Raw genomic sequence first — 24,355 nt, 5'->3', positions numbered from 1 at the left:
AAACTGTCCATTTGATGGGCCACAATGTAAATAGATTGTGCCCCAAAAATCATTGCCACAGGACAATCTCAACCTTTCGATCTATAGAAGTTTCCATATTGTCAGTCCCTCATTAGATTGGAGGGTTAAAATCACCCTCTATGCTAATGATTTTTTGGGCACAACCTATTTACATTATGGCCCATCAAATGCACGTTTTGGATCATCCTATGGTGTGGGCTGTACCTTCCAATCATCCATTTTGAAAAATAGAGAGTGTATTCATGCATAGTAAATTAATAATGCTCATGAGCTGCCAGAAGTTAGGAGTCCTCAAAAAGTAAGATGTTGTTAGAAGGGCTGGTTTCCAAACACAAGTGCACTATTCCACCTCAAAAAGTGAGATGCTCTTAGCTCTTGATCTCATTTTCTATTTTAAATAAAATAATGTTAAAAAAATCCAAAAATTTACAGGTGCCCGTGGGTTTACACGACCTGACCCATGTTTTTGCGGGTTGGGTCACCCGCAGATCGGTTCTGACAAGTCACTAAAACCCCGACCCGTGCCCGCAAATTTGAGCGTGGGTTGGGTTGCCGGGTCTAAAACATACATTTTACTTTTTTTCGTACGTTGAGTGCCATTAGTAGAAATAGGAGTGCGCGTATTTTAGAAGTACATGCGCCCACCTGGTTGTACGGATGGCAAGCACAAGCAATCTGGCAACATCACGTGGCCTCTCTCTCTCTCTCTCCAATCTGGTATAACCACGTGGCTCTCTCCCGTGGGGACTGGGGCGTGGCCGCGTGCGGACCTTGGCTCGTCTTCTTTCTGTTTTTTAGACGCACTCCTTTTCTATTATTATTTATTAAACGCCTCCAGCCAAGAGAAGCTAAATTCTTTATTTTTGTTGTCCGTTAACCATGGTTTTAAATTTCAGCCCAAATTCGGTGGAGACCGAAACCGAAATTTGGCGAAATTTTGAATTTCGGCTGAAAATTCGAGAATATCAAGAATTTCGGTTTGAAATTTCAAGAAAATATAATTTTCATTTTAAAAACAAATTATGTTGCAAAATTTCGGCCGAAATTTCGAAATGAATTAAATATTCTTTTTAAATTATTACCAAATTTCGAAATTTCAAGGTTCCGAAACCGGTACAAAACTGAAATTTTAAACCATGCCGTTAACTTATCTTACAAGCGAGTTTGGGTTAGGGGTGCAACTCGGGTCGGGTTCAACCCAAAAAAAGTTGGGGGGTCGGGTCCGATTCAGGTTGAATTTTACAAACCCGGGCTGAGTTCGGGCCGGATTTGGGTTGAGGGCTCGGGTTGCCCGAGCCATGCGAAACCCGACATATTTTTAGTTCATAGTTTGTACATTTAAAAATTAAAAACTCAGGTCGAGTTTGGTTCACGTTTAAAAAAATGGTCCATCAGGTTGGGTTGAACCTCATGAGGTTAGAACTTAGGTTGGGTGAAGTTCAAGTTGAATAAATGATTCCCTCGGGTTAGCCTTGTCCTTATCCGAGTTGCACCCCTCTCAAAAGCTAGCTGTTAAGGGGAGGGAACCCATTCCCTTATAAGCCCATCCACATCGTTACACTTTTCCAATGTGTGACTATTTTGCTTTCATGTGGAACCCCTCAACACTACATCTGATCATGAGCTTTAAAATGGTGGGCCGCACCCATGCTAGGCATGGTTGTACAATGTTTGGCCCTACTCCCTAGCACACCATAGCACGAGATATAAAATAGTGGACTCCACCGTATTCATGGGTTTGCATGGAGATGGTGGGCTCACTAAATCAAATGTAAAATGGTAGACCCCACCCCTATCTAAACTTAAGGTCTAAAATGATGGCCTCATCGATGCGATGCGGTATAAAACCGAATTTCTCGAGGAAAACATTTTTCAATAAAAAAATTTCTTGAAAAGAAAGTGAATGGCCATGGAAAGAGACCCCATCCGATTATCTAATCGGTTTTGAGCCGTTAATCAGATGGAGGGCTCACAATTGGTTTTAACAATCTGAAACGAACATGGCTTAAGAAATCAGAACCATTTCAATCACCTCGCCCCAACTACACATGCATGTCCCCATGTGATTGTTAGAAATTAAAGGGAAAAAATAAGAATTAAATTTCTTATAAAAGTAAATTTCTCGGTAACTACTGAGTACTTTTTTACCTCATAGAGATTTAATCATAAAAGCCTGTATTTTCTAAACGGATAATGTTGGCACTATTACCAGTTTTCTATGAAGCTAACTTTCATTTTAGTTGATTTTAACTTTTCCAAAACTTTTCAAGCTAAAACCTTAATTGTATCCACCGTTCGAAATGGCCCCATTGGTTTTCTTTTTTCTTTCTAATTTAACATTTGCCTGGCTAAATTAGTCCTAACGTTGTCTTTAAAATTAGATTCCGTTAAAGAGAAAAGGTAGATACTACCAAGGTTTTAAATTTTGGTTTCGGAATGCGTTTCCGTCCTAACCGAAAACCAAAACTTTGGCCGAAATCAAACGAAACAAAAAAATTAGTATTTTATCTTGTCCTGAAATTTCGGCCAAAATTTTCGAAGTTTGGTAATTTCGCCCAATATTTAGGGAGGATATTAAAAAATGTTAAAATTCTAGATTCTTTAGGATTTTCCTTAAATTTATGACCGAAATTTCAGGAAAAACAAAATTTCTGTTGAAATTTTGTAAGGTTTCGGGTTTACACGATTTCAATTTCGTTCTCTACCAAAATCAGAAATTTCAGATTTGGGTTGAAATTTAAAACCTTGGATACTACATGGAGAGTAGAGGTGCAACTTGGGTTGGGCTCAACCCAAACCCGACGGCTTCAACCCGATTTTGGGTTGGGTTGGGTTGGGAAACGCTAACCCGATTTAATTTTAGGTTGGGTTAGGGTTGATGCCTTGGGCAACCCGACCTGAACACGACCTCCGCCTAATTTTATTATCAATTCTTAGGGTTAAAGTGGTTGTGTTGGCAATTTTTTTTTTTTTTTTTCTGTTTATCCCTAGGTTAACCCGACCCAACCCGCTTGGAATAAACAGTTTAGACGGTTTGGGAGATTCAGAGGCGGGTTAGGTTAGGCTTGTCCATCCCCCGACCTGAGGCTTGGGTTCAATGGATTAGGATTGAGGGAATGTTACCCCGGGTTGGGCTAGGTTTGGCCTCAACTCAATCCAACCCGAACCGACTTGCAAGGCAGAAAGAGAACTAGAAGCCCAACCCCTACTCCCCTAGTCTAATAAATGTAATAACAATGTAAAAAAGGTTTGAGATACGCATTTTCTTAATGATTGTACCTTAAAAACTAGATTTACGGAAACACCCCACGCCGGCCTATTTTGGAAATCGAAGATATAATGAAAGAAGAAGGGCAAAACGGAAAATCATGATATCCTCTGATGGTAATCAATTATCTACTGCATACAAATCGTGCTTTATTCAGTTTTTTGTCGGTTATTCATATTAGCACCGCCATGTTTTTATAGGTTAATGATATTACACAAACTCTACTTGTCTTTTTCTTTTATGAGTTTTTGGGCTTTTTACAGTCGTTTAAATAATGAGAAAAGACTAGATGAGTTTGTGCAACTATTAAAACATGGCAGTTGTAAAATCACCAACCCACTACTGTTCGGCTTACACCGTAGGATGATCCAAACCGTCTATTTGATGGGCCACAGAGGAAAAAGTAGTTTGAAAAGGGGCGAATAGGGAATGATGGGGGGGCAAATTTATGAGCATGCTATTATAAAATCTTCTTTTTCCTCTCGTTGCCTTCCTCTCTCCCTCCCCGTGTGTGGCTGGTGCTTTATTCATGGCACCACCACCAAGGGTAGATAAGGCAGTATTTGTTGTTTTTGTATCCATCCTTTTAGTGATTGGATTTGCCGAGTTTGTGCTGAAAATGGTTAGAAAAGGGAGCTTAGTGATAGAAATCTTGCTTGGGGTGACTTTAGCAGTGACATGTCTCATGTACTGCTATTTTTCAGAGGTAAGGTTGGGAGATGCTCAAATAAGCCCTCCACCTCCTGCACCTCCACCTCCACCTCCACCTCCTCCACCTCCTCCACCTCCTCCACCTCCACCTCCTCCACCTCCACCTCCACTACCTCCACCTCCTCCACCTCCACCTCCACCTCCACCTCCTTCACCTCCTCCGCCTCTTCCTCCTCCACCTCCTCCAATCCATGATATCCATCATATTGACACTCCTCCTCCTCTTCCTATCAATCTCAATCCCACTGATCGTCCTTCTCCTCCATTAATTCCCATCCCCAACCATTCTCCTCCTCCTCCTCGTCCCATCCCTAATGGCAGTGGTGATGATACTGGAAGTGGAGATTCTCTAGAGGTGCATGGAAGATCCACAACACCTTCATCAATAACCTCTTCAACCCCACCACGTGCTTCTCCTTCGCCGCAGTCGACAACCACTCCTTGCTTTTCGGCCGAATCAGAACGTTCGTGAATCGTTTTGGTTTCCCCAATTTTGTCCGGCATTTCCACTTAGTTTTACCCAAAACCCATATTACATATGCAAGCCCTGCTGGGTTCAAGGCTTGAGCCCTTGAACAATTTTGGAGTGTTTTTTTTTTGTAAATATGATATTGGGCATTATAGGTTGTTATTAGCTTGTTATTAGCTTACCTTTTGGATTTTGAGAATTGATTTTGAGTCTAAGACTAACTATTGGATTCACATTGCATCTAGTTCTGAGTCCAATGATCAGTTTTGGGCTTGAAATTAATTCTCAAAATCCAAAAAAGAACAGGGCCTAAACATTAGCATCAGGATAGAGTTTGGCTTGCTCTCAAAAGATCCCATGTAACACACTTGGATTAATGGTCATTTGCAGCTCTTACCCATTTGTCGCATATTTTTTAACTAGATATGTTTAAACCTAGATCAATTCTTGCACTCATCCACACCGAGTTTCACATAGGCACATCTAGATTTTTGTTGTTTTTAATTGATGTCAGTTCTGTGTGTGCTGCATGAATTTACTAACAAATTGATGAATATGAGATCCTGTTAATCCATTTAGCCTAGGAGAGTTCCTAGTTTGATTTCGTTACTGTTACATGACTAATTCCTTGCATTCTGATTGTATGAAAATTTAGTTGATCGTGAATGTATCTGAATCTCGTTAAAGAGCTATCACGAAAGTTTTGATGAGAGATATCAAATTATATACATAGGCCAAGTGCTAACAGACTGAAATTTAACCAATCTGGGTGTTGATTTTCTGTAGAATCGCCTTCATTCCAAGGCATAAATTGTCTCACATCTTAGTAGCATTTTTATCTATCTATAGGCAGCTCTTTCAGTTTGGGTATTGACATCCTTTAGAGAGTACAAATCCAGTTATTACAGTATTCAGTTTAGAATAACCAAGGATAAAAGATAGCAAGTCTATCTGAGAATAAAATAATCCTAGACATGTTATCCCTATGGTGAATTTCCCTATTAAGATTTATGGTTGGTTGGATGAAAAAAAGAGATACCTTTTCTTGCATAATTATAAGAACTGACATTGGATTGATTTTTATGAGCTCAAATCCATGATGAGTGGAGTTTATGCAGGTTCAGTGGGGTGTATAAATGAAACTCTTAAGGGAATCCTACGAACAGAAGTTGAAACTGCAAAGATGATGGGGAGTATGGTTGAAATGATCAAGGTAATTGAAGACTCTTGTTTCAAACCCTGATGTGCATGCCTAGCTTGTTAGAATGATGTTTAAGTTTCTTTTATAGATTACACATTTGATAGATTTCAATAAGGCTTGTATTTACGATCTTCTATGTAGTAATTTCCATGTCTATGTTCAGTGTTCAGTGTTCAGTGTTCAAATGAGAACTTTTGTTTGCATGTTTATTGTCACTAATAAAGGTAAGATCAAATTTCTTATTTGTAAGCGATTTGATAGGGACCATCCCAGAAGGCATTTCGCAGACAGGATCTTGCAATGTTGCATGAGATAGCAGCCACATAGGATGAATTAAATGAATAGCACAAAAAGGGAGCCCATGTCGCTGCTCTCACATGCAACAGATGGTCTGAGAAATGCCTTCTGAGATGGTCCCTAGCAAATCCCTATATATAATATGCTACAAAAAAAGTGTATAAACCATGCTATAATACAATTCTTCATTGCCAATTAAAAATTTAAAACTAAAATGAGTGATTTTGGAATGAAGGTTGCATCCAAACAACATAATACCAAATCCTTGGAAATTACATGTTATCCAAAGAGCATATTTCAAAATCCAGGATTTAATAATCCATATTTCTTCAATCCAGGATTTTAAAATTATCTTATAAGCTTTTTATCATCTTTCTAACGATTGGGTGATTGAACAAGTAATTTATCTTATTACTAGCTGAGACCTGTGTTCTTGTTCTGTACTGCACAATTTTCATTTGTGTGTGAGATAGACACGAGAGGGACAATGTGAGGGGAGGGTGAGAAAGGCCAGAAAAACAAGGAACCGAAAAACTCCACTCAAAATATGATTGATTTTTTACTCGTTTTTAGTCACTTCTCACCCTCTACTCATTCGTGCCCTCTCATATTTCTCCTTCTCGCATCTACCCTACACTCTCTCTCACCACTTAAAAAAACTAATTTATCATGAAAAAAAGAAATCATGGTTGCCAAACATGGCCTAAATCTAATTCTGAATCTTATTTTGCTCAATGATGTTGCTTTCCATCCTATACAATCAGAAGCTACGTATTGCATCATCCCCACCACATGTGGTGATGGTGATCCTGACCATCCATCCAGTGGACCACACCCCAAAAATCATACCTACTGGATTGACCTTAACTGCACAATTGCTCGCCCACAAATAGGCAGAAATAAGAACTGCCCACACTCAACAGGCAAATTCCATTCATTGGATGGTTAAGATCACCATATTGGTGGCATTCCGGGCATGGTATATACATTTTTGAGCCCACAGATGGATATTCTGGATCATTGTCATGGCCATCAGAATGATGGAGATGGTGCAAAGGATAGTTTCTGTCACCCACTCTGAATAGAAAACAACCTCTTACTCTATATTCATTACCTTGTGTTACTCAAGCACTTAGTCTCTGCTGATCATTTGATTATCCAGCAAGTTTAGAGGGCTAATATCATGTAAAGGTTGTGCTCCTCTGGTCTGGCTTTATAATTTGGACATTTCTTTTCAGATGAACTTTTATTGCCAATGAAATGGAAAGGTGATCCGAGTTATTTTTTCATTAATTCTCAAAGAATCCATGATCTTTAACAGATGCTAGCATTTTCGCTGGGAGTTACACTCCTTGGGGACATCTTGTCCCTTGTTTTTATGTAACAATCTTTGAGTAATAAAAGTCAATTTAAAAAATAATAATAATAATCTCAAAGAATCTATGCTCACATGAATTGGTAAACTCATCTGGAATTCGTTCATGTATGATTACTCTTTCTTTACCTTTCATCGAGGTCTCTTCAGTTGCGCCCTTGAAACGGAAAAGGAATGCCTTTTCCGTGGAAACGAGCTTAAATGGTCGTTTTGTTGGCAAGAGACGGAAAGTGCTAGGATTTTGCAAGTCCCACGTGGAATCCCACTTATCTCGCGTGGCAAGGCCATTTCCGCCGTTTCAAACCCATGAAATATAGTCGGATTTCATTTTCCTTTACGACACTTCCGTCGAAATTGCGCCCAAATCTAACGAAGCTGTGAGTAGATAAGTCCAAGGCTTGTGCAAGTGTAACTGCTTAACTTAGCTTAGATAAGTCCAAAGCTGTGAGTATAGATAAGTCCAAAGTGCGTAGCTTTCATGGCCATTAAATGAATGTTGCCGTCTATTTTTGTCTTTTCTTATTCGATCCCTCATCTCCAAACAGTTTTTGTGAGTAGATAAGTCCAAGGCTTGTGCATGTGTAACTTGGGGATTTGGTTAGCAACCTGGCAATTGCATGTCTCTGATGGCTGCCACTTGTATAATTGTATAAAGTTGAATCGAATGCAATAAAGAGCCTCAAGTGTCTCTTTTGTTGTTAACAAATTAAATGAGCTCCAATAATATCTTGAATAACAAGAACCGACTCCAAATAGACAGATGCTCAGAGATGAACATTAGAGTGAAAATCAGGATTGTGCTCAGACGACCAACATAGCCTCTTTAATTGCATTAGCATGGTTGTTAAACAATTTGGATACAAGGTTCACAACTCCATGGCTATAGTATTTGGAATCCACGGTTCTACAGACCTGCTATAGAGAATAATTTCGAGTACTCCAAGCACAAGCAAACGTTTGGATTTGGGAATTATTTTTACCAAGCCATGTGTTGAAGACTAGCTGCCACTTACATTTTGTTGAAGACCAGCTGTCACTTGTGAAGCTTGTGAACATATTCCCATAACAAGTTCCTTTTGCATACTGTTGAGGTTGGAAATCCTTCAAGGAGGTAGAGGAAATCCATAACAAGATTGACTTCTTAAGGAGATAGAGGAAATCTGCTTCTTAAGTTTTTTTTACTATTTATTTCTGTTAGTAGACTATTTGGTAGGGCTTAGGGGGCGTAACTAGCTTTATATCTGGTAAAGAACATATTATGTGTTGTTTCTTTTCCGTTTCCTGGCAACTGAATGCACACTCCTACTGCTTTCTTAGCAGTTTCTTTTCCTTTCCATTTATTTCTGCCACGTCATTTCCATTTCTTTTTCGTTTCCTTCGCGTAACTGAACAGACCCTGTGTTCACTGCATGTGAAGCTACTGTTTATGACAGTTTTCTTTTTGTCTGTGCGGATTTTGGGTAGCTAAAGTAATTTTTCATTACTTGACAAGCCATTGTTATTATGACTCCTTGCTTGCAGAGAATTAACCTTTCAAGAAAAGCATGGTCTGCAACAGGCATCTATTCTTAGGAGCTTGGAAGCATTTGGAATATTACAGAGGCCTAAAGACTTAATTGATCCAGATTTATTAGTGCATTTATGCTGTTTCATCAAAGAAAAAAAAAACAAAGAAAGTGCATTTATGCTGTGATTGATCCAGAATTAGATGAGCTTGGAGCATGAAGAGGAGATCTGACACACATGCGCGTAGGTTGCTATGGGATCAAGAAAGTGTTTTTAGTAGAACACGAGTCTTACAAGTTGATGGTTAGTTCTGTTGGAGTTATAGAGAGGGGTTGCATATTTATGGTTTGGGATTAACTAGGGGATTATGCTTTCATGATTTTTTTTCTTTTTTATTTTTTTCAATAGCATAAACTTTTGTTGAGATAATAAAAGTAAGTACAGAGACATGTTATATTGCATTAGAGCAGGTAAAATGTGTTCCATAAACGACGAATAAAACTAAAATACCCTCCCTAGCTAGCAAATCGGACTTGGATATCCCTCTCAATGAACATGATTGAAGGACACCTGATCTAAAATATCTTCCATTTGGATTGCAAACCTCCAAGGCAATCTCACCCTTCTAATCTATCTAGTAGCTTTGACTATTATTTTTTTCGAATGATTAATTTCAGGCTATTATATGTCACTAGTTTCATAAAATAAAATAGGATACCGCAAGCAGCAGCTTCCGCAAACTACTTCCCAAAACCAAAGTAAGCCAAGTAACAGGCTTTGTACGTTGAAGATGAATTTTCCATTTATCCTGCAAGAAAAAACTTATAAATTATAATCAACTAGAACACACTTCTACCAAAGATGTGTTCCATTCTTGTTTTCTGCACACCAGAAGGCATTGAGCATCATCGGTCCTGGTCATATATATCAAAAGATACATTTACCCATTTAAAGCAACAGATTAGTATTTATCTATGTACTTTCTCACAGAACTTTCAAGCTTAAGCAATTTAAAAAATGACATGAAAATCAATCATACCGTTTGTAGACACCCCATTTTGACAGGGCCCTAAACCTGCATATTCGAATAAAATCCCGAGGTCAGGCGGAAAATGAATGAAATTAATCCGAGCAAAAGAGAATGTGGGGCCCGCTTGTGTGGGGCCCGTTTGTGTGGGACCCGCTGGTGTGGGACCCGTTTGTGTGGAGCCCGCTGGTGTGGGACCCGCTGGTGTGGGGCCCGCTGATGTGGGACCCGCTGGTGTGGGACCCGCCTGTGTGGGACCCGCTTTTGTGGGACCCGTTTGTGTGGGGCCCGCTGATGTGGGGCCCGCTTGTGTGGGACCCGCTTGTGTGGGACCCGCTTTTGTGGGACCCGTTTGTGTGGGACCTGCTTATGTGGGGCCCGCTGATGTGGGACCCGCTTGCGTGGGGCCACTTGTGTGGGGCCCGCTGTTGTGGGACCCGCTTATGTGGTCAAAGAGAGAATAAGGACAGTCATCATTTTCTTTGTTTTTAAAGTGGGCGTAATGAGTGGTTTTGGTTTTCGTATGGCATCCAATGCCATTTGAAAATTGTTTTTTATTTTTTTATTTATTTTTTTGCAAAAATTTAAGGGAATTGGGGGGACATGAGGGGGACAAAAAACTCTCATTTTTCTCCCCTCATGAGGACTCATGATGAGTCTCCCTCTTATCTCTCGCACAGAGGAGAAAACAGAAATAAAACCAGAGGAGAAAAAAAGGAGAGCAGAGGAAAAAACAAAGGAGAAAAAAACCAGAGGAGAAAAAAGAAAGAAAAGGGGAAGGAAAAACCCACAGCCATTCTCCATCTTCCTCCTCTACCGTACCCCACCACCTCTCCCAACTCCGGCCAAGCCTCCTCCACAGCCGCCCATCTCCGGCCACCGGCAAGCCTACAACCTCTCCATCTTCCCCCACCATCCGAACCTCTCTCCACGGCCAATCACATCCGCTCATCACCGCCACCATCACTTCTTCGATCTCCGGCAAGACCACCTCCTTCTCCGGCCAGCCGTCTCTCTTGCCGCCGGCAAACCCCCACCCATCCACCATCATCTCCATCTCCGTTTCATCTCAGATTTGGGATTTCTTTTTTTGTTAGAAAAGCAAAGAGAGAGAGAGAGAGAGAGAGAGAGAGAGAAAGAGGGGAGGAGCCCCATTTCTGTGAGCAGATGAGGGGTTCTCTCATTTGTTTTTATATGTAGAAAAAATTAGAAGGGGAGCTCGAGCTCCACTTTCCGGGCGCTCTCCGATCAACCCTGTTTCATCCGCCGAGGCTCCGTCTCCCCCATTTCGTTGACACCCCATCTCCGATCCAACCCAGCAACTACCGAGATTACCTTCATCGATTCCGGCAATTTTGCCGGAATCCGACCGTTTCCTCTCCTCTGATCTTGGATCTTTCATCATCGTCATCGCTGGTCTTGCATTCAACCCAAGAGAGGTTCTGTACATGCATTGCGTCCTCGCGGCGCGGGGTTCGTCTCCGGATCGGCAACTTTGTGCGGCACCGGCAATGGAAAATTAAAGAGTAACTAGCCCAACTCAGGTAATTTCTCATCCTCTTAGGCATTTTGGTCTGAATTCGAAGTAGGGATTAGTTGTCTGGTTACGTTTTGAAGTTTATTATGATCTCTGGAAATTCTTTTGGCTTATTTCTTGAAATTCAGTTCTCAGGTTTTCTCTTGTCACATCTATTCTCAGTGCTTTATGATCCAATGCACCTTGATTCATAAGCTTGAGCTTATAGTAGTCATCTTCAGATGGTGATTTTCTTTATTTTAGTTGGAAATCTATCAAATGGCTCATCTCAGGGCATTCCTTTTCTCTGCATTCCTGATGATCAACCTTTATCTTCATGTTTCCTATCTAATGAATTTCAGCATTTTAGTAGTCTTCGCGACTCAGTTGAATATTTTAATTAAGCCCAAACAGGTTCTGTTCGTGGTTCAGATCGCACATTAACAAAGGTCTCAATTGAATTGTTATGTTTTTGTTTTATTGCAAAAGAGAAAATTCCTTGTACAGTGGCAGCATGAATCAGTCTTTTTCGGGGGTTTTAGAACTCTTCGCCTCAGGGAATTTGTCTTTTTCGGGCGCAGGCTATGACGGAATGTATCTTGAGCCAACCCTTTCCCTTCCTGTCTTAGAGTCTTCGCAGGTTAAGGGATTTCTTCCTCTTTAGAGTCAGTCCTAGAGAGTTTAGGAGTCAGTTTTACCACCCTAGGGTTTAGGTGTCTGTCCTACCCCTGTAGAGTTTAGGATTCTGTCCTATCCCTTCATAAAATTTAGGATTCCGTCCTTCCATCTTTCAGAGTCAGTCTTCAGCATAGGAGTCAGTCCTTCAGTCTTTCAGGGGTCTGTCCTATCATCATAGGGGTTAGGATTCTGTCCACCCTCTCATCAAGTCGTGCATTTTTTCTATCCACTCCTGCAAGGTATAGGATGCTGTCCAACCCTTGCAGAGTTGTTATTCTGTTCATTCCGTGTTTTTTCTATCCACTCCTGCAAGGTATAGGATGCTGTCCAACCCTTGCAGAGTCGTGATTCTGTTCATTCCCCCCGCAAAGCATAGGATGCTGTCCAACCTTTGCGGGATATCAGGAGTCTGTCCTCCCCTTGTGATGATAGGATTCTGTCCTCTTGTGTCGAAAAAATCAAAAAACATCTGAAAAATAAAAAATCTCAAAAATCTCGAGTCATTAGAGTGTAGTTAGGAAAATCTGGTCCGAACTACGGATGGCTTGATCCTTAGCTGAGGGGTACGTAGGCAGCTCAGGCGTGCTGCTGGCATCCTGAGTGCAGTCATCATTTTTGTAAATATTTCTCACCTTTTCGTCCGAACTACGGATGGCTTGATCCCTAGCTGAGGGGTACGTAGGCAGCTCAGGCGTGCTGCTGGCATCCTGAGTCCAGTCACCCTTTCTTTTTACACTATTTTCACACACCATTTTGCAAATATTTCCCACAACTTCATAACTTTCACAACTTCAAAACCTTCCAAAACTACAAAAATTCTTCAAAATAACTTTACCAACAATTTTCAAAAGATCCTCCCATAGAGTTAGGAGTCAGTCCTAGGCGTTTGGGGGTGTCGTAGAGTGGGGAGTCTGTCCTGATTGTGTTGCTTTGTCATGTCCGGTCGTATGAGTGTCCCTAGAGTTAGGAGGCCTCAGGTCGTGGTCGGTTAGACACTTAGTCGAGCCGATGGCTAGACTAGAACGCGCTTAGATAGCCCACGGTTTTCCTTAGGACACACAGCCTAGTCACACCTAGGGTGTAGGGTTCACTGGCATTAGTTAGGGCATACAGGGAGTCCTAAAAATCACCATTCACTTGAACTTAAGTAATGTCGCAAGAAGCTTTAAAAACTAGTCGGGTCTAGTTAATCGAGTCTAGGATAGCGGTTCTAGAGGGTTAGGCATTGTAGTTTAGCATGGGTCGCCGAACTACGTTGGCTTTGATTCTTCCCGAGGCCGGGATACGTAGTGCAGCTAAGATGGATGACCATCTTGGTCCGAGTCAATTATCGCATTAGAGTCTAGGGTTTGTCATATTGTATGTTTTTGCTGTGTTTTCTTACTTTCCTGTACAGATCCTATACCTTTAGCTGTAGCATGCATGCGTTTGCCCATCAGAACATAGACACCAATTAGGCATGACACTCATAACCTAGCTATTCTTAGGTGTCATATCTTTCATTTCTTTTTGTGTGTGCTTCTTATTCATCTCCGAGATATGCATGATTAGCTAGACGTTATCTCGGGGATATTCGTTCCCATTTCACATGATTTTCGCCCAAAACTCTTCAAAGTTAATAATAAATGGCATAAGAGACCAGGTGCTCGCACTTGGGCGAATCGGGGGCGCCTAATCCCTTCCCCATTCGTCATCAGGCACGGACCTTTTATATCTCTGGTTATCTGTTGCGACAGAGCACAGCATGGGATCCAGGGCCCACTTCCTTGGATGGCGACTCTTTCTTTGTTTAAGGTGCGTCTCGAATCCGGGCTAGTCCCCGAATCGAGAGGTATCTCACTTCGCATCGCCGCTCATGCTGTGAGGGGCACTCTTTCGAGAGTTCCTTGGCAGAGCTCTCCTTCACGTGGATGATCCTGAGACTCGCGTGAGGGCACGTCCCCCCGCCCCTCTCGGATAGGGTTCCACAGATTGGCGACTCTGCTGGGGATTTTTTGAAACATTGCCTAACTCTGTAAAAATGCCATTTTAATTAATTCTGAAGAAATTTGGGTCAAAACCAAGCTAAATGGGAACTTTATCGTTAGAATCCAGGGGCACCAGATAGGTGCGTAACTAAAACGAGGGATTCACACACTGCACATCATGCATCGTCATATTCTTTATTTCTTTCATTGTTTTCATTATTATTGGCTCCACGGGATAGATTCGATGCGTGCCCGACTGGGATGTCATTACACCCTGATGGTACTGTTGAATCTATTTCCAAGCTATGCGCCGGTGCTGCAGCCGTAGACATTGGGCGTACTTTTGTCTACAGCAGCCGATGGGCAATGAAGCATACTATGTATAACATTGGGCGTACTTTTGTTATACATGTTAAGTATGTTTCATACGCATAGTACCCGATAGATTGAGTCCGGAACCCTACTTTGTTTTATATATTATGTATATACTTACTGACTTAGTGAAACCCAACTAGGAAGTACCCGTGTTTATATACATCTGTATTGTATTCATATGAGGACGAACATGTGTTGCTTACACATGTGAAGCCTAGAGTTAGGAGCCTTGTCCCATTTGTAGACTAGGATAGCTCACCTTGCGTGGCTATAGCGCGGTCCTAGTACACTCATCAGTCTGTCACGAGTCGAGACCTCCTTGGCTCCGCTAGATTAGACTAGGGTTGGTGCCCCTGGTTAGTATGTATATATATATATGTATATATATGTACATATTTGTTATTAGATTAGGGTTTACTTCCTAGTTAAGTTTTCCTTCATAATCTAATCAATTATTCTTCTCTATCCATTCTGTGGATTATCATCAGATGCTTGGCTCTTTTGGCCATGATCTATCGCCCATGAGCCTGATCCTTTGATTGATCCTGATCAGACCGTGTTCCACATGTCGATTGTGAGTCTATCTTGCCATTATCATTATCGGAGTGTGTGTTCTTGCTGAGAGCCCTGCTTTATCTTGATTATGACGGCATACTCTTCATGTTTAGTTGCTGAGACCCTCCTAGTATAGCCGTCATGCTGCCGATTTTTTTTCAGAACCCTTGAGCGTAATCATTATCCTTTTGGGTTCGTTGACAAACCATGTGCTTACCTCACCACATCTCCTAGTATAGCTGTTATGCTGCCGAATTTTCTCCAAATACTTTGAGTGTGGTCATCATCCTTTGAGGCTTGTTGACGAACCATGTACTTGCCGTACCACATCTTCATGTACAGTTGTTATGCTGTTGGATTTTTATCCAGGGGAAGGATGTGTTTGTGCTACCTTTTGTCTCAACTTGCGCATTACATTGTCATGCGATTAATTCTCATTGAGCCTAGTGTTTATGGTGTCCATGACAGGAGTCTTAGTCACTCGTCTACCATCAACCCCAAAAAGAGCTTCCATCTCTGAACTCGCTTGGTCTAGCCCGCTACCTGATAGACAGGGATCCCCTCATTATTCTTGAACTCAAATGCTTCTGAGAATCCTGCACATAACTATGTTGCACCTTTTCAACCCACCATGGGAACCACTCTACCCTTTCAACCCTTCATGGATCTCGCCACCTTTACCTATACCACCTCTGGGCTGGAAAATGATTAGGAAGGGAAAAGAAAAATGTCAGAGCTTGAACTCCTTGAAAACATCATACCAGAGAAAGCCTTGCCATTGTCAGGTGCGAAAGAACAATTTGAGCTGGGTCAACAGAAACCAAAGAGGCCCTCCCTTCTGAGATTCTAACTCCAGGATTGTTCTCTCCAATCATTATCATCATTAATGAAGGCACGTTGTCCTTGAACTTTCAGCGCCAATTCGTTGCCTCCGATGAAGTGTCACATCTTTGAAATTTGCTTTGAAGTGTGTATACCAACCTCCCTGTCAAAGTTGGTAAGTCTAACCATGTCAATATCAATTCTAAGTACGTTGTGTTTATTGGTCTCTCTCATTGTGAACCAATGTCCAATCTTTTGTTGAATTTGATTGAGAGCCTATCGTGGCGCGTCAAAAATCAATGTATGTACTTCAAACATTCAATGCAACGAACATTTGATTCCAGTGTCGTCAGTATTCTTGTATATGTTCACTCTTGGATCTAATGTTAATAAACAAATTAAGACACCCTCCTCGGACGAGGATGCCGATGAAATTCTCCTCGAGATTTGAAAGCTGATCAAACGAGGGGAAGAGCGTCGAGCAAAGCCACTCGAAGATGAAATCGATACCGTGGATAGTGGTATCCAAATCCGAAACTCGGGAAATAAGGATTGGCAAAATCTCCCGAAGAGCGCAAAGAATCGATAAACCTATTTAGAGGGTTCAAATAAGTGTTGCTTGGTCCTATGAGGATAAACCGGAAGCGTATCTTGACACTGTTCAACGTGAGTCACCCTCAGCTTCAGACATCGGGTCGAAAAAGCGAAAATTTCAAACGAAGAATACCAGACATCAAGTGAAGTTAATGAAAAATTGAGAGAAGACTTTCGGACAACAAAGTCATGAGCATAGAACATGAACCCCAAAAAGAATACTTGGGCTATACATTCCGATGGAATTTCAAGTTAGAACATTCAAGGAGTAGGGGCCTCCCCGACATCCAATAAAAAAAAGGATAGAATCCAGAGAAGAAAGGAGAGGGGAGCATGCCCCACGTCAACTCCTCAAGAACGTCAGAATCTCAAAAAGCAGAGCTGATAAATAGATTGAAAATTTCAAAATCATCTTCAGCATTCAGAGAAGACCCAGAGTCGTAGAATCCCGAATATCAGTGCGAGATCCCAAAGAAAAAGTGGGAATTCAATCAGTCTAGCTTGCACAGTGCAGATGAAGTCTTGCCAGGAAATGCCGCCAGACTCCTCAAAAAAAAAAAAAAAAAAGAAAGAGAAAAAGTTCAAAGCCATTGAACCTTGGCCATTCAAGAAGCTTATATGCCAAAACACCAGAAGGCCATCATTGGACGCCTGAGCCTTAAATGCCAAAATCCCAAGTTTAAAAAAAAAAATCCTTTTGCAAACACCTTCGAGCCTCAACAAAATCAAACATTATTTTCAAGCACCCACAAACCAGGGGTAGTTTTTTCCGAACTACGTCTGACCTGATCCCTTTCTACAGGGTACGTAGGCAACCTGATCAATTCAGGTTCGGTCAACCTTTGGAATAAAAGTCAAATTATTCCCTTTCAACCTTTGGAATAAAAGTCAAATTATTCCCTTTCAACCTTGGGAATAAAAGTCAAATTATTCCCTTTCAACTTTTGAGCTTAAAGCCAAATCATTCTGTTCCAAACCCCAGCGAACTACGCGGACCTGATCCTCCATTTTTGGGATACTTTAGGCAACCTGGCCGATCAAGGTTCGGTCGAAACTTTGAAATCGAAAAGAAATACCCAACCCTTTTGAATCCAAGCCTACCTAGAAAGTCCTTCTGGTGAACAAGCAGAGGTTCAAAGTAAAAAAAAAATAAATGATGGAGTCTGAAGACTCGCTAGGCTGAAAACCCGAGAGGGCGATCTAGGCAAAATTTAGGGTCATTTACCCGCTAAGTTGACAACTGAAAATTCGGCTTAGGCAAAAATTAGGGTATCAAGCCCGCTGGATTGAAAACCCGAAAGGGCGAACCAGGCAAAAGTTAGGGCAAGCGGTCCGTCAGATTGAAAACCTGAAAAGGCAATCTGGTCAATGGCAATGACTTCAAACGAAAAAGCAAATCATTGAGATGGAGAAACAGTCTTCAACCAGGGTAAAATCTCGGAGTCCAAGTAGTGCCAGCAAGCTTACTTTAACATTCCTTTAAACTAGGGGCATTGAAACCGAGCAATCCGAAAGGGATAATAACCATGACGGAAACACCGAAAAAGGAGAGTAGTGCCTCTTGACACGGTCTTCGAAATACTCTAAGAGTGGCTAAGCCATACCCTTAAAAAATGACACATTAGATCCAAGAATGAGTCGAAAGCGAATCGAGTCCTTCGAACAACAAGAATCTTCTTTGATTGAGTCCTTGGAAATCTGTTCCACCTCCATATTTGTATTCCCTTTCCTTGCAAAGTCCAAACTGTCGGGTGCTGGAAGAATGGGAGTGTGTCCTCAAAAATGCAAAGGAAATTCAGAGTAAATCCTGGTTTAGGTATCAGAAGGGGCGAGAGACATCTTGTTCAAACCTACCAGAGACCTTAAGCCTCCAAAAGTGAGCAATGCGAAAGAAGGGATTCTCAGACCCAGCCATCATGGTGATTGTCCTACTCTCTCCATACAAAAAAAAACTATGCAACCTCAAGCCTTCATGAAACGAAGCATCTTTTCTTCAACCATCATTGTCCTGCCTCCTTAAAACTCCTGTCATGGAAACACAATATACTAGGGGCATTTTTTATGACTCGCATCATAAAAGATGTCAAGCACACAAAGGCAATCAGTAATAAGGCCTCCAGCAAGTTAAGATAAGAGGGGTACGAGCACATCTTAAGCCAAACCTCTAAACTCCTCAGTTGATTCCACTCTTCAGAAGAGTCAATTCTCCAAGAAAATCAGTTTTCCTAGCGAAGTCTAGAATTTGCTCACGCAGCCTTCAATCTCCAGCAGAATTCAGTTCTCTCAGAAGAAATGATCAATACTCAGAACCTCAGCAGATCATGTGAGTCTGGTCCTCAGCAAAGAACTCGCAATCCCATTTTCTCGGCAAGAGACAAAGCAATTTGCAAATGAATCAATCTGAATCAATAAATCAATCAATCAAAATCAAAAGAAATATCCATCCCTTCTGTGTAAGACCCCTGAGGCATCCCATCCGTGTAAGACCCCTGAGGCATCCCATCCGTGTAAGACCCCTGAGGCATCCCATCTGTGTAAGACCCCTGAGGCATCATCCGTGTAAGACCCCTGAGGCATCCCATCTGTGTAAGACCCCTGAGGCATCATCTGTGTAAGACCCCTGAGGCATCCCTTCTGTGTAAGACCCCTGAGGCATCATCTGTGTAAGACCCCTGAGGCATCCCTTCTGTGTAAGACCCCTGAGGCATCCCATCCATGTAAGACCCCTGAGGCATCCCATCTGTGTAAGACCCCTGAGGCATCATCCGTGTAAGACCCCTGAGGCATCATCTGTGTAAGACCCCTGAGGCATCCCATCCGTGTAAGACCCCTGAGGCATCCCATCTGTGTGAGACCCCTGAGGCATCATCCGTGTAAGACCCCTGAGGCATCCCATCTGTGTAAGACCCCTGAGGCATCATCTGTGTAAGACCCCTGAGGCATCCTATCCGTGTAAGACCCCTGAGGCATCCCATCTGTGTAAGACCCCTGAGGCATCATCCGTGTAAGTCTCCCTGAGAGCATCCAACCAAAGTCTCCCTGAGAGCACCCAACCAAAGTCTCCCTGAGAGCACCCTCACCAAAGTCTCCCTGAGAGCACCTCACTAAAGTCTCCCTGAGAGCATCTAACCAAAGTCTCCCTGAGAGCACCCAACCAAAGTCTCCCTGAGAGCACCTCACTAAAGTCTCCCTGAGAGCACCTCACCAAAGTCTCCCTGAGAGCACCTCACTAAAGTCTCCCTGAGAGCACCCAACTAAAGTCTCCCTGAGAGCACCCAACCAAAGTCTCCCTGAGAGCACCCAACTAAAGTCTCCCTGAGAGCACAGCACTAAAGTCTCCCTGAGAGCATCCAACCAAAGTCTCCCTGAGAGCACCTCACTAAAGTCTCCCTGAGAGCACCCATTCCGCGTTGTTCATCTGTCAAGATGCTGTCTTTTCAGATCCCGATTTAGGTTTGATCATGATGCTGTCTAATCATTCCGCTATGTTCATCTGTCAAGATGCTGTCTTCTTAGATCCCAATTTCGGTTTGATCATGATGTTGTCTAATCATTCCGCTGTGTTCATCTGTCAAGATGCTGTCTTCTCAGATCCCAATTTAGGTTTGATCATGATGCTGTCTAATCATTCCGCTATATTCATCTGTCAAGATGCTGTCTTCTCAGATCCCGATTCAGGTTTGATCATGATGCTGTCTAATCATTCCGCTGTGTTCATCTGTCAAGATGCTGTCTTCTCAGATCCCGATTCAGGTTTGATCATGATGCTGTCTAATCATTCCGCCGTGTTCATCTGTCAAGATGCTGTCTTCTCAGATCCCAATTCAGGTTTGATCATGATGCTGTCTAATCATTCCGCTGTATTCATCTGTCAAGATGCTGTCTTCTCAGATCCCAATTTAAGTTTGATCATGATGCTGTCTAATCATTCCGCTGTGTTCATCTGTCAAGATGCTGTCTTCTCAGATCCAAATTTAGGTTTGATCATGATGCTGTCTAATCATTCCGCTGTGTTCATCTGTTAAGATGCTGTCTTCTCAGATCCCAATTCAGGAATGATCAAGATGCTGTCTAATCATTTCGCTTGTCCCAGATCCCAATTCAGGAATGATCATGATGCTGTCTAATCATTCCGCTTTACAATCTCCAAATCCCTGAGTGGCTTAATTAGATGCTGTCTAATCATTCCATTCTGCAATTTGTGCGAATCTGTCTCACTCCCCCTTGAGAGTCCATCTCAGTTTTCTTTTCGAGTTTCTGTCTTGTCAATCCATCTTATCATTCCCTCTCGATTAGAATCTGTCTAGTCGATCCATCTCGTCACCCCCTTGCATCCTTTCTGTTTGAAATCTTGGGCCAGTCAAAATGTGTTGTCTGTTCGGCTTTGGCTTTCGTGCGACAAGCACACTCGGCCAAAGAGGGGCATCTGTAGACACCCCATTTTGACAGGGCCCTAAACCCGCATATTCGAATAAAATCCCCAGGTCAGGCGGAAAATGAATGAAATTAATCCGAGCAAAAGAGAATGTGGGGCCCGCTTGTGTGGGGCCCGTTTGTGTGGGACCCGCTGGTGTGGGACCCGTTTGTGTGGAGCCCGCTGGTGTGGGACCCGCTGGTGTGGGGCCCGCTGATGTGGGACCCGCTGGTGTGGGACCCTCCTGTGTGGGACCCGCCTGTGTGGGACCCGCTTTTGTGGGACCCGTTTGTGTGGGGCCCGCTGATGTGGGGCCCGCTTGTGTGGGACCCGCTTATGTGGGGCCCGCTTGTGTGGGACCCGCTTTTGTGGGACCCGTTTGTGTGGGACCTGCTTATGTGGGGCCCGCTGATGTGGGACCCGCTTGCGTGGGGCCGCTTGTGTGGGGCCCGCTGTTGTGGGACCCGCTTATGTGGTCAAAGAGAGAATAAGGACAGTCATCATTTTCTTTGTTTTTAAAGTGGGTGTAATGAGTGGTTTTGGTTTTCGTATGGCATCCAATGCCATTTGAAAATTGTTTTTTATTTTTTTATTTATTTTTTTGCAAAAATTTAAGGGAATTGGGGGGACATGAGGGGGACAAAAAACTCTCATTTTTCTCCCCTCATGAGGACTCATGATGAGTCTCCCTCTTATCTCTCGCACAGAGGAGAAAACAGAAATAAAACCAGAGGAGAAAAAAAGGAGAGCAGAGGAAAAAACAAAGGAGAAAAAAACCAGAGGAGAAAAAAGAAAGAAAAGGGGAAGGAAAAACCCACAGCCATTCTCCATCTTCCTCCACTACCGTACCCCACCACCTCTCCCAACTCCGGCCAAGCCTCCTCCACAGCCGCCCATCTCCGGCCACCACCACTGCCTCCAGCCGCCCACCTTCTTCTCCGGCAGGCTTGCCGGAATCCGGCAAGCCTACAACCTCTCCATCTTCCCCCACCATCCGAACCTCTCTCCACGGCCAATCACATCCGCTCATCACCGCCACCATCACTTCTTCGATCTCCGGCAAGACCACCTCCTTCTCCGGCCAGCCGTCTCTCTTGCCGCCGGCAAACCCCCACCCATCCACCATCATCTCCATCTCCGTTTCATCTCAGATTTGGGATTTCTTTTTTTGTTAGAAAAGCAAAGAGAGAGAGAGAGAGAGAGAGAGAGAGAGAGGGGAGGAGCCCCATTTCTGTGAGCAGATGAGGGGTTCTCTCATTTGTTTTTATATGTAGAAAAAATTAGAAGGGGAGCTCGAGCTCCACTTTCCGGGCGCTCTCCGATCAACCCTGTTTCATCCGCCGAGGCTCCGTCTCCCCCATTTCGTTGACACCCCATCTCCGATCCAACCCAGCAACTACCGAGATTACCTTCATCGATTCCGGCAATTTTGCCGGAATCCGACCGTTTCCTCTCCTCTGATCTTGGATCTTTCATCATCGTCATCGCTGGTCTTGCATTCAACCCAAGAGAGGTTCTGTACATGCATTGCGTCCTCGCGGCGCGGGGTTCGTCTCCGGATCGGCAACTTTGTGCGGCACCGGCAATGGAAAATTAAAGAGTAACTAGCCCAACTCAGGTAATTTCTCATCCTCTTAGGCATTTTGGTCTGAATTCGAAGTAGGGATTAGTTGTCTGGTTACGTTTTGAAGTTTATTATGATCTCTGGAAATTCTTTTGGCTTATTTCTTGAAATTCAGTTCTCAGGTTTTCTCTTTGTCACATCTATTCTCAGTGCTTTATGATCCAATGCACCTTGATTCATAAGCTTGAGCTTATAGTAGTCATCTTCAGATGGTGATTTTCTTTATTTTAGTTGGAAATCTATCAAATGGCTCATCTCAGGGCATTCCTTTTCTCTGCATTCCTGATGATCAACCTTTATCTTCATGTTTCCTATCTAATGAATTTCAGCATTTTAGTAGTCTTCGCGACTCAGTTGAATATTTTGATTAAGCCCAAACAGGTTCTGTTCGTGGTTCAGATCGCACATTAACAAAGGTCTCAATTGAATTGTTATGTTTTGTTTTATTGCAAAAGAGAAAATTCCTTGTACAGTGGCAGCATGAATCAGTCTTTTTCGGGGGTTTTAGAACTCTTCGCCTCAGGGAATTTGTCTTTTTCGGGCGCAGGCTATGACGGAATGTATCTTGAGCCAACCCTTTCCCTTCCTGCCTTAGAGTCTTCGCAGGTTAAGGGATTTCTTCCTCTTTAGAGTCAGTCCTAGAGAGTTTAGGAGTCAGTTTTACCACCCTAGGGTTTAGGTGTCTGTCCTACCCCTGTAGAGTTTAGGATTCTGTCCTATCCCTTCATAAAATTTAGGATTCCGTCCTTCCATCTTTCAGAGTCAGTCTTCAGCATAGGAGTCAGTCCTTCAGTCTTTCAGGGGTCTGTCCTATCATCATAGGGGTTAGGATTCTGTCCACCCTCTCATCAAGTCGTGCATTTTTTCTATCCACTCCTGCAAGGTATAGGATGCTGTCCAACCCTTGCAGAGTTGTTATTCTGTTCATTCCGTGTTTTTTCTATCCACTCCTGCAAGGTATAGGATGCTGTCCAACCCTTGCAGAGTCGTGATTCTGTTCATTCCCCCCGCAAAGCATAGGATGCTGTCCAACCTTTGCGGGATATCAGGAGTCTGTCCTCCCCTTGTGATGATAGGATTCTGTCCTCTTGTGTCGAAAAAATCAAAAACATCTGAAAAATAAAAAATCTCAAAAATCTCGAGTCATTAGAGTGTAGTTAGGAAAATCTGGTCCGAACTACGGATGGCTTGATCCTTAGCTGAGGGGTACGTAGGCAGCTCAGGCGTGCTGCTGGCATCCTGAGTGCAGTCATCATTTTTGTAAATATTTCTCACCTTTCCGTCCGAACTACGGATGGCTTGATCCCTAGCTGAGGGGTACGTAGGCAGCTCAGGCGTGCTGCTGGCATCCTGAGTCCAGTCACCCTTTCTTTTTACACTATTTTCACACACCATTTTGCAAATATTTCCCACAACTTCATAACTTTCACAACTTCAAAACCTTCCAAAACTACAAAAATTCTTCAAAATAACTTTACCAACAATTTTCAAAAGATCCTCCCATAGAGTTAGGAGTCAGTCCTAGGCGTTTGGGGGTGTCGTAGAGTGGGGAGTCTGTCCTGATTGTGTTGCTTTGTCATGTCCGGTCGTATGAGTGTCCCTAGAGTTAGGAGGCCTCATGTCGTGGTCGGTTAGACACTTAGTCGAGCCGATGGCTAGACTAGAACGCGCTTAGATAGCCCACGGTTTTCCTTAGGACACACAGCCTAGTCACACCTAGGGTGTAGGGTTCACTGGCATTAGTTAGGGCATACAGGGAGTCCTAAAAATCACCATTCACTTGAACTTAAGTAATGTCGCAAGAAGCTTTAAAAACTAGTCGTGTCTAGTTAATCGAGTCTAGGATAGCGGTTCTAGACTCGATTCTTCCCGAGGCCGGGATACGTAGTGCAGCTAAGATGGATGGCCATCTTGGTCCGAGTCAATTATCGCATT

General features: G+C 42.9%; 1 protein-coding gene across 1 annotated transcript; it reads left to right on the top strand.

Annotated features, from left to right (window-relative positions):
- The first annotated feature begins 3,878 nt into the window (after positions 1 to 3,878).
- Positions 3,879 to 5,725, top strand: LOC143848007 (uncharacterized). The gene is made up of 2 exons (XM_077356780.1): positions 3,879 to 4,464; positions 5,588 to 5,725. The coding sequence occupies exons 1-2, from the start codon at positions 3,909 to 3,911 to the stop codon at positions 5,710 to 5,712; spliced, it is 681 nt and encodes a 226-aa protein (XP_077212895.1). The 5' UTR covers positions 3,879 to 3,908; the 3' UTR covers positions 5,713 to 5,725.
- Positions 5,726 to 24,355: the final 18,630 nt, after the last annotated feature.

This window comes from Tasmannia lanceolata, unplaced genomic scaffold, assembly GCF_043159265.1.
Source record: "Tasmannia lanceolata isolate RefF3 unplaced genomic scaffold, GAP_Taslan_0.1 ptg000016l, whole genome shotgun sequence".
Taxonomy (NCBI): domain Eukaryota; kingdom Viridiplantae; phylum Streptophyta; class Magnoliopsida; order Canellales; family Winteraceae; genus Tasmannia; species Tasmannia lanceolata.
The sequence above is the reverse complement of the archived record's forward strand: the minus strand, read 5'-3'. Positions and strand labels throughout refer to the sequence as shown.

Coding starts and splice junctions, on each gene's coding strand:
- LOC143848007 (XM_077356780.1), top strand. CDS start 3,909: ATGGTTAGAAAAGGGAGCTTAGTGATAGAAATCTTGCTTGGGGTGACT. Junction 4,465..5,587: donor CTTTTCGGCCGAATCAGAAC/GTTCGTGAATCG, acceptor GAGTTTATGCAG/GTTCAGTGGGGTGTATAAAT.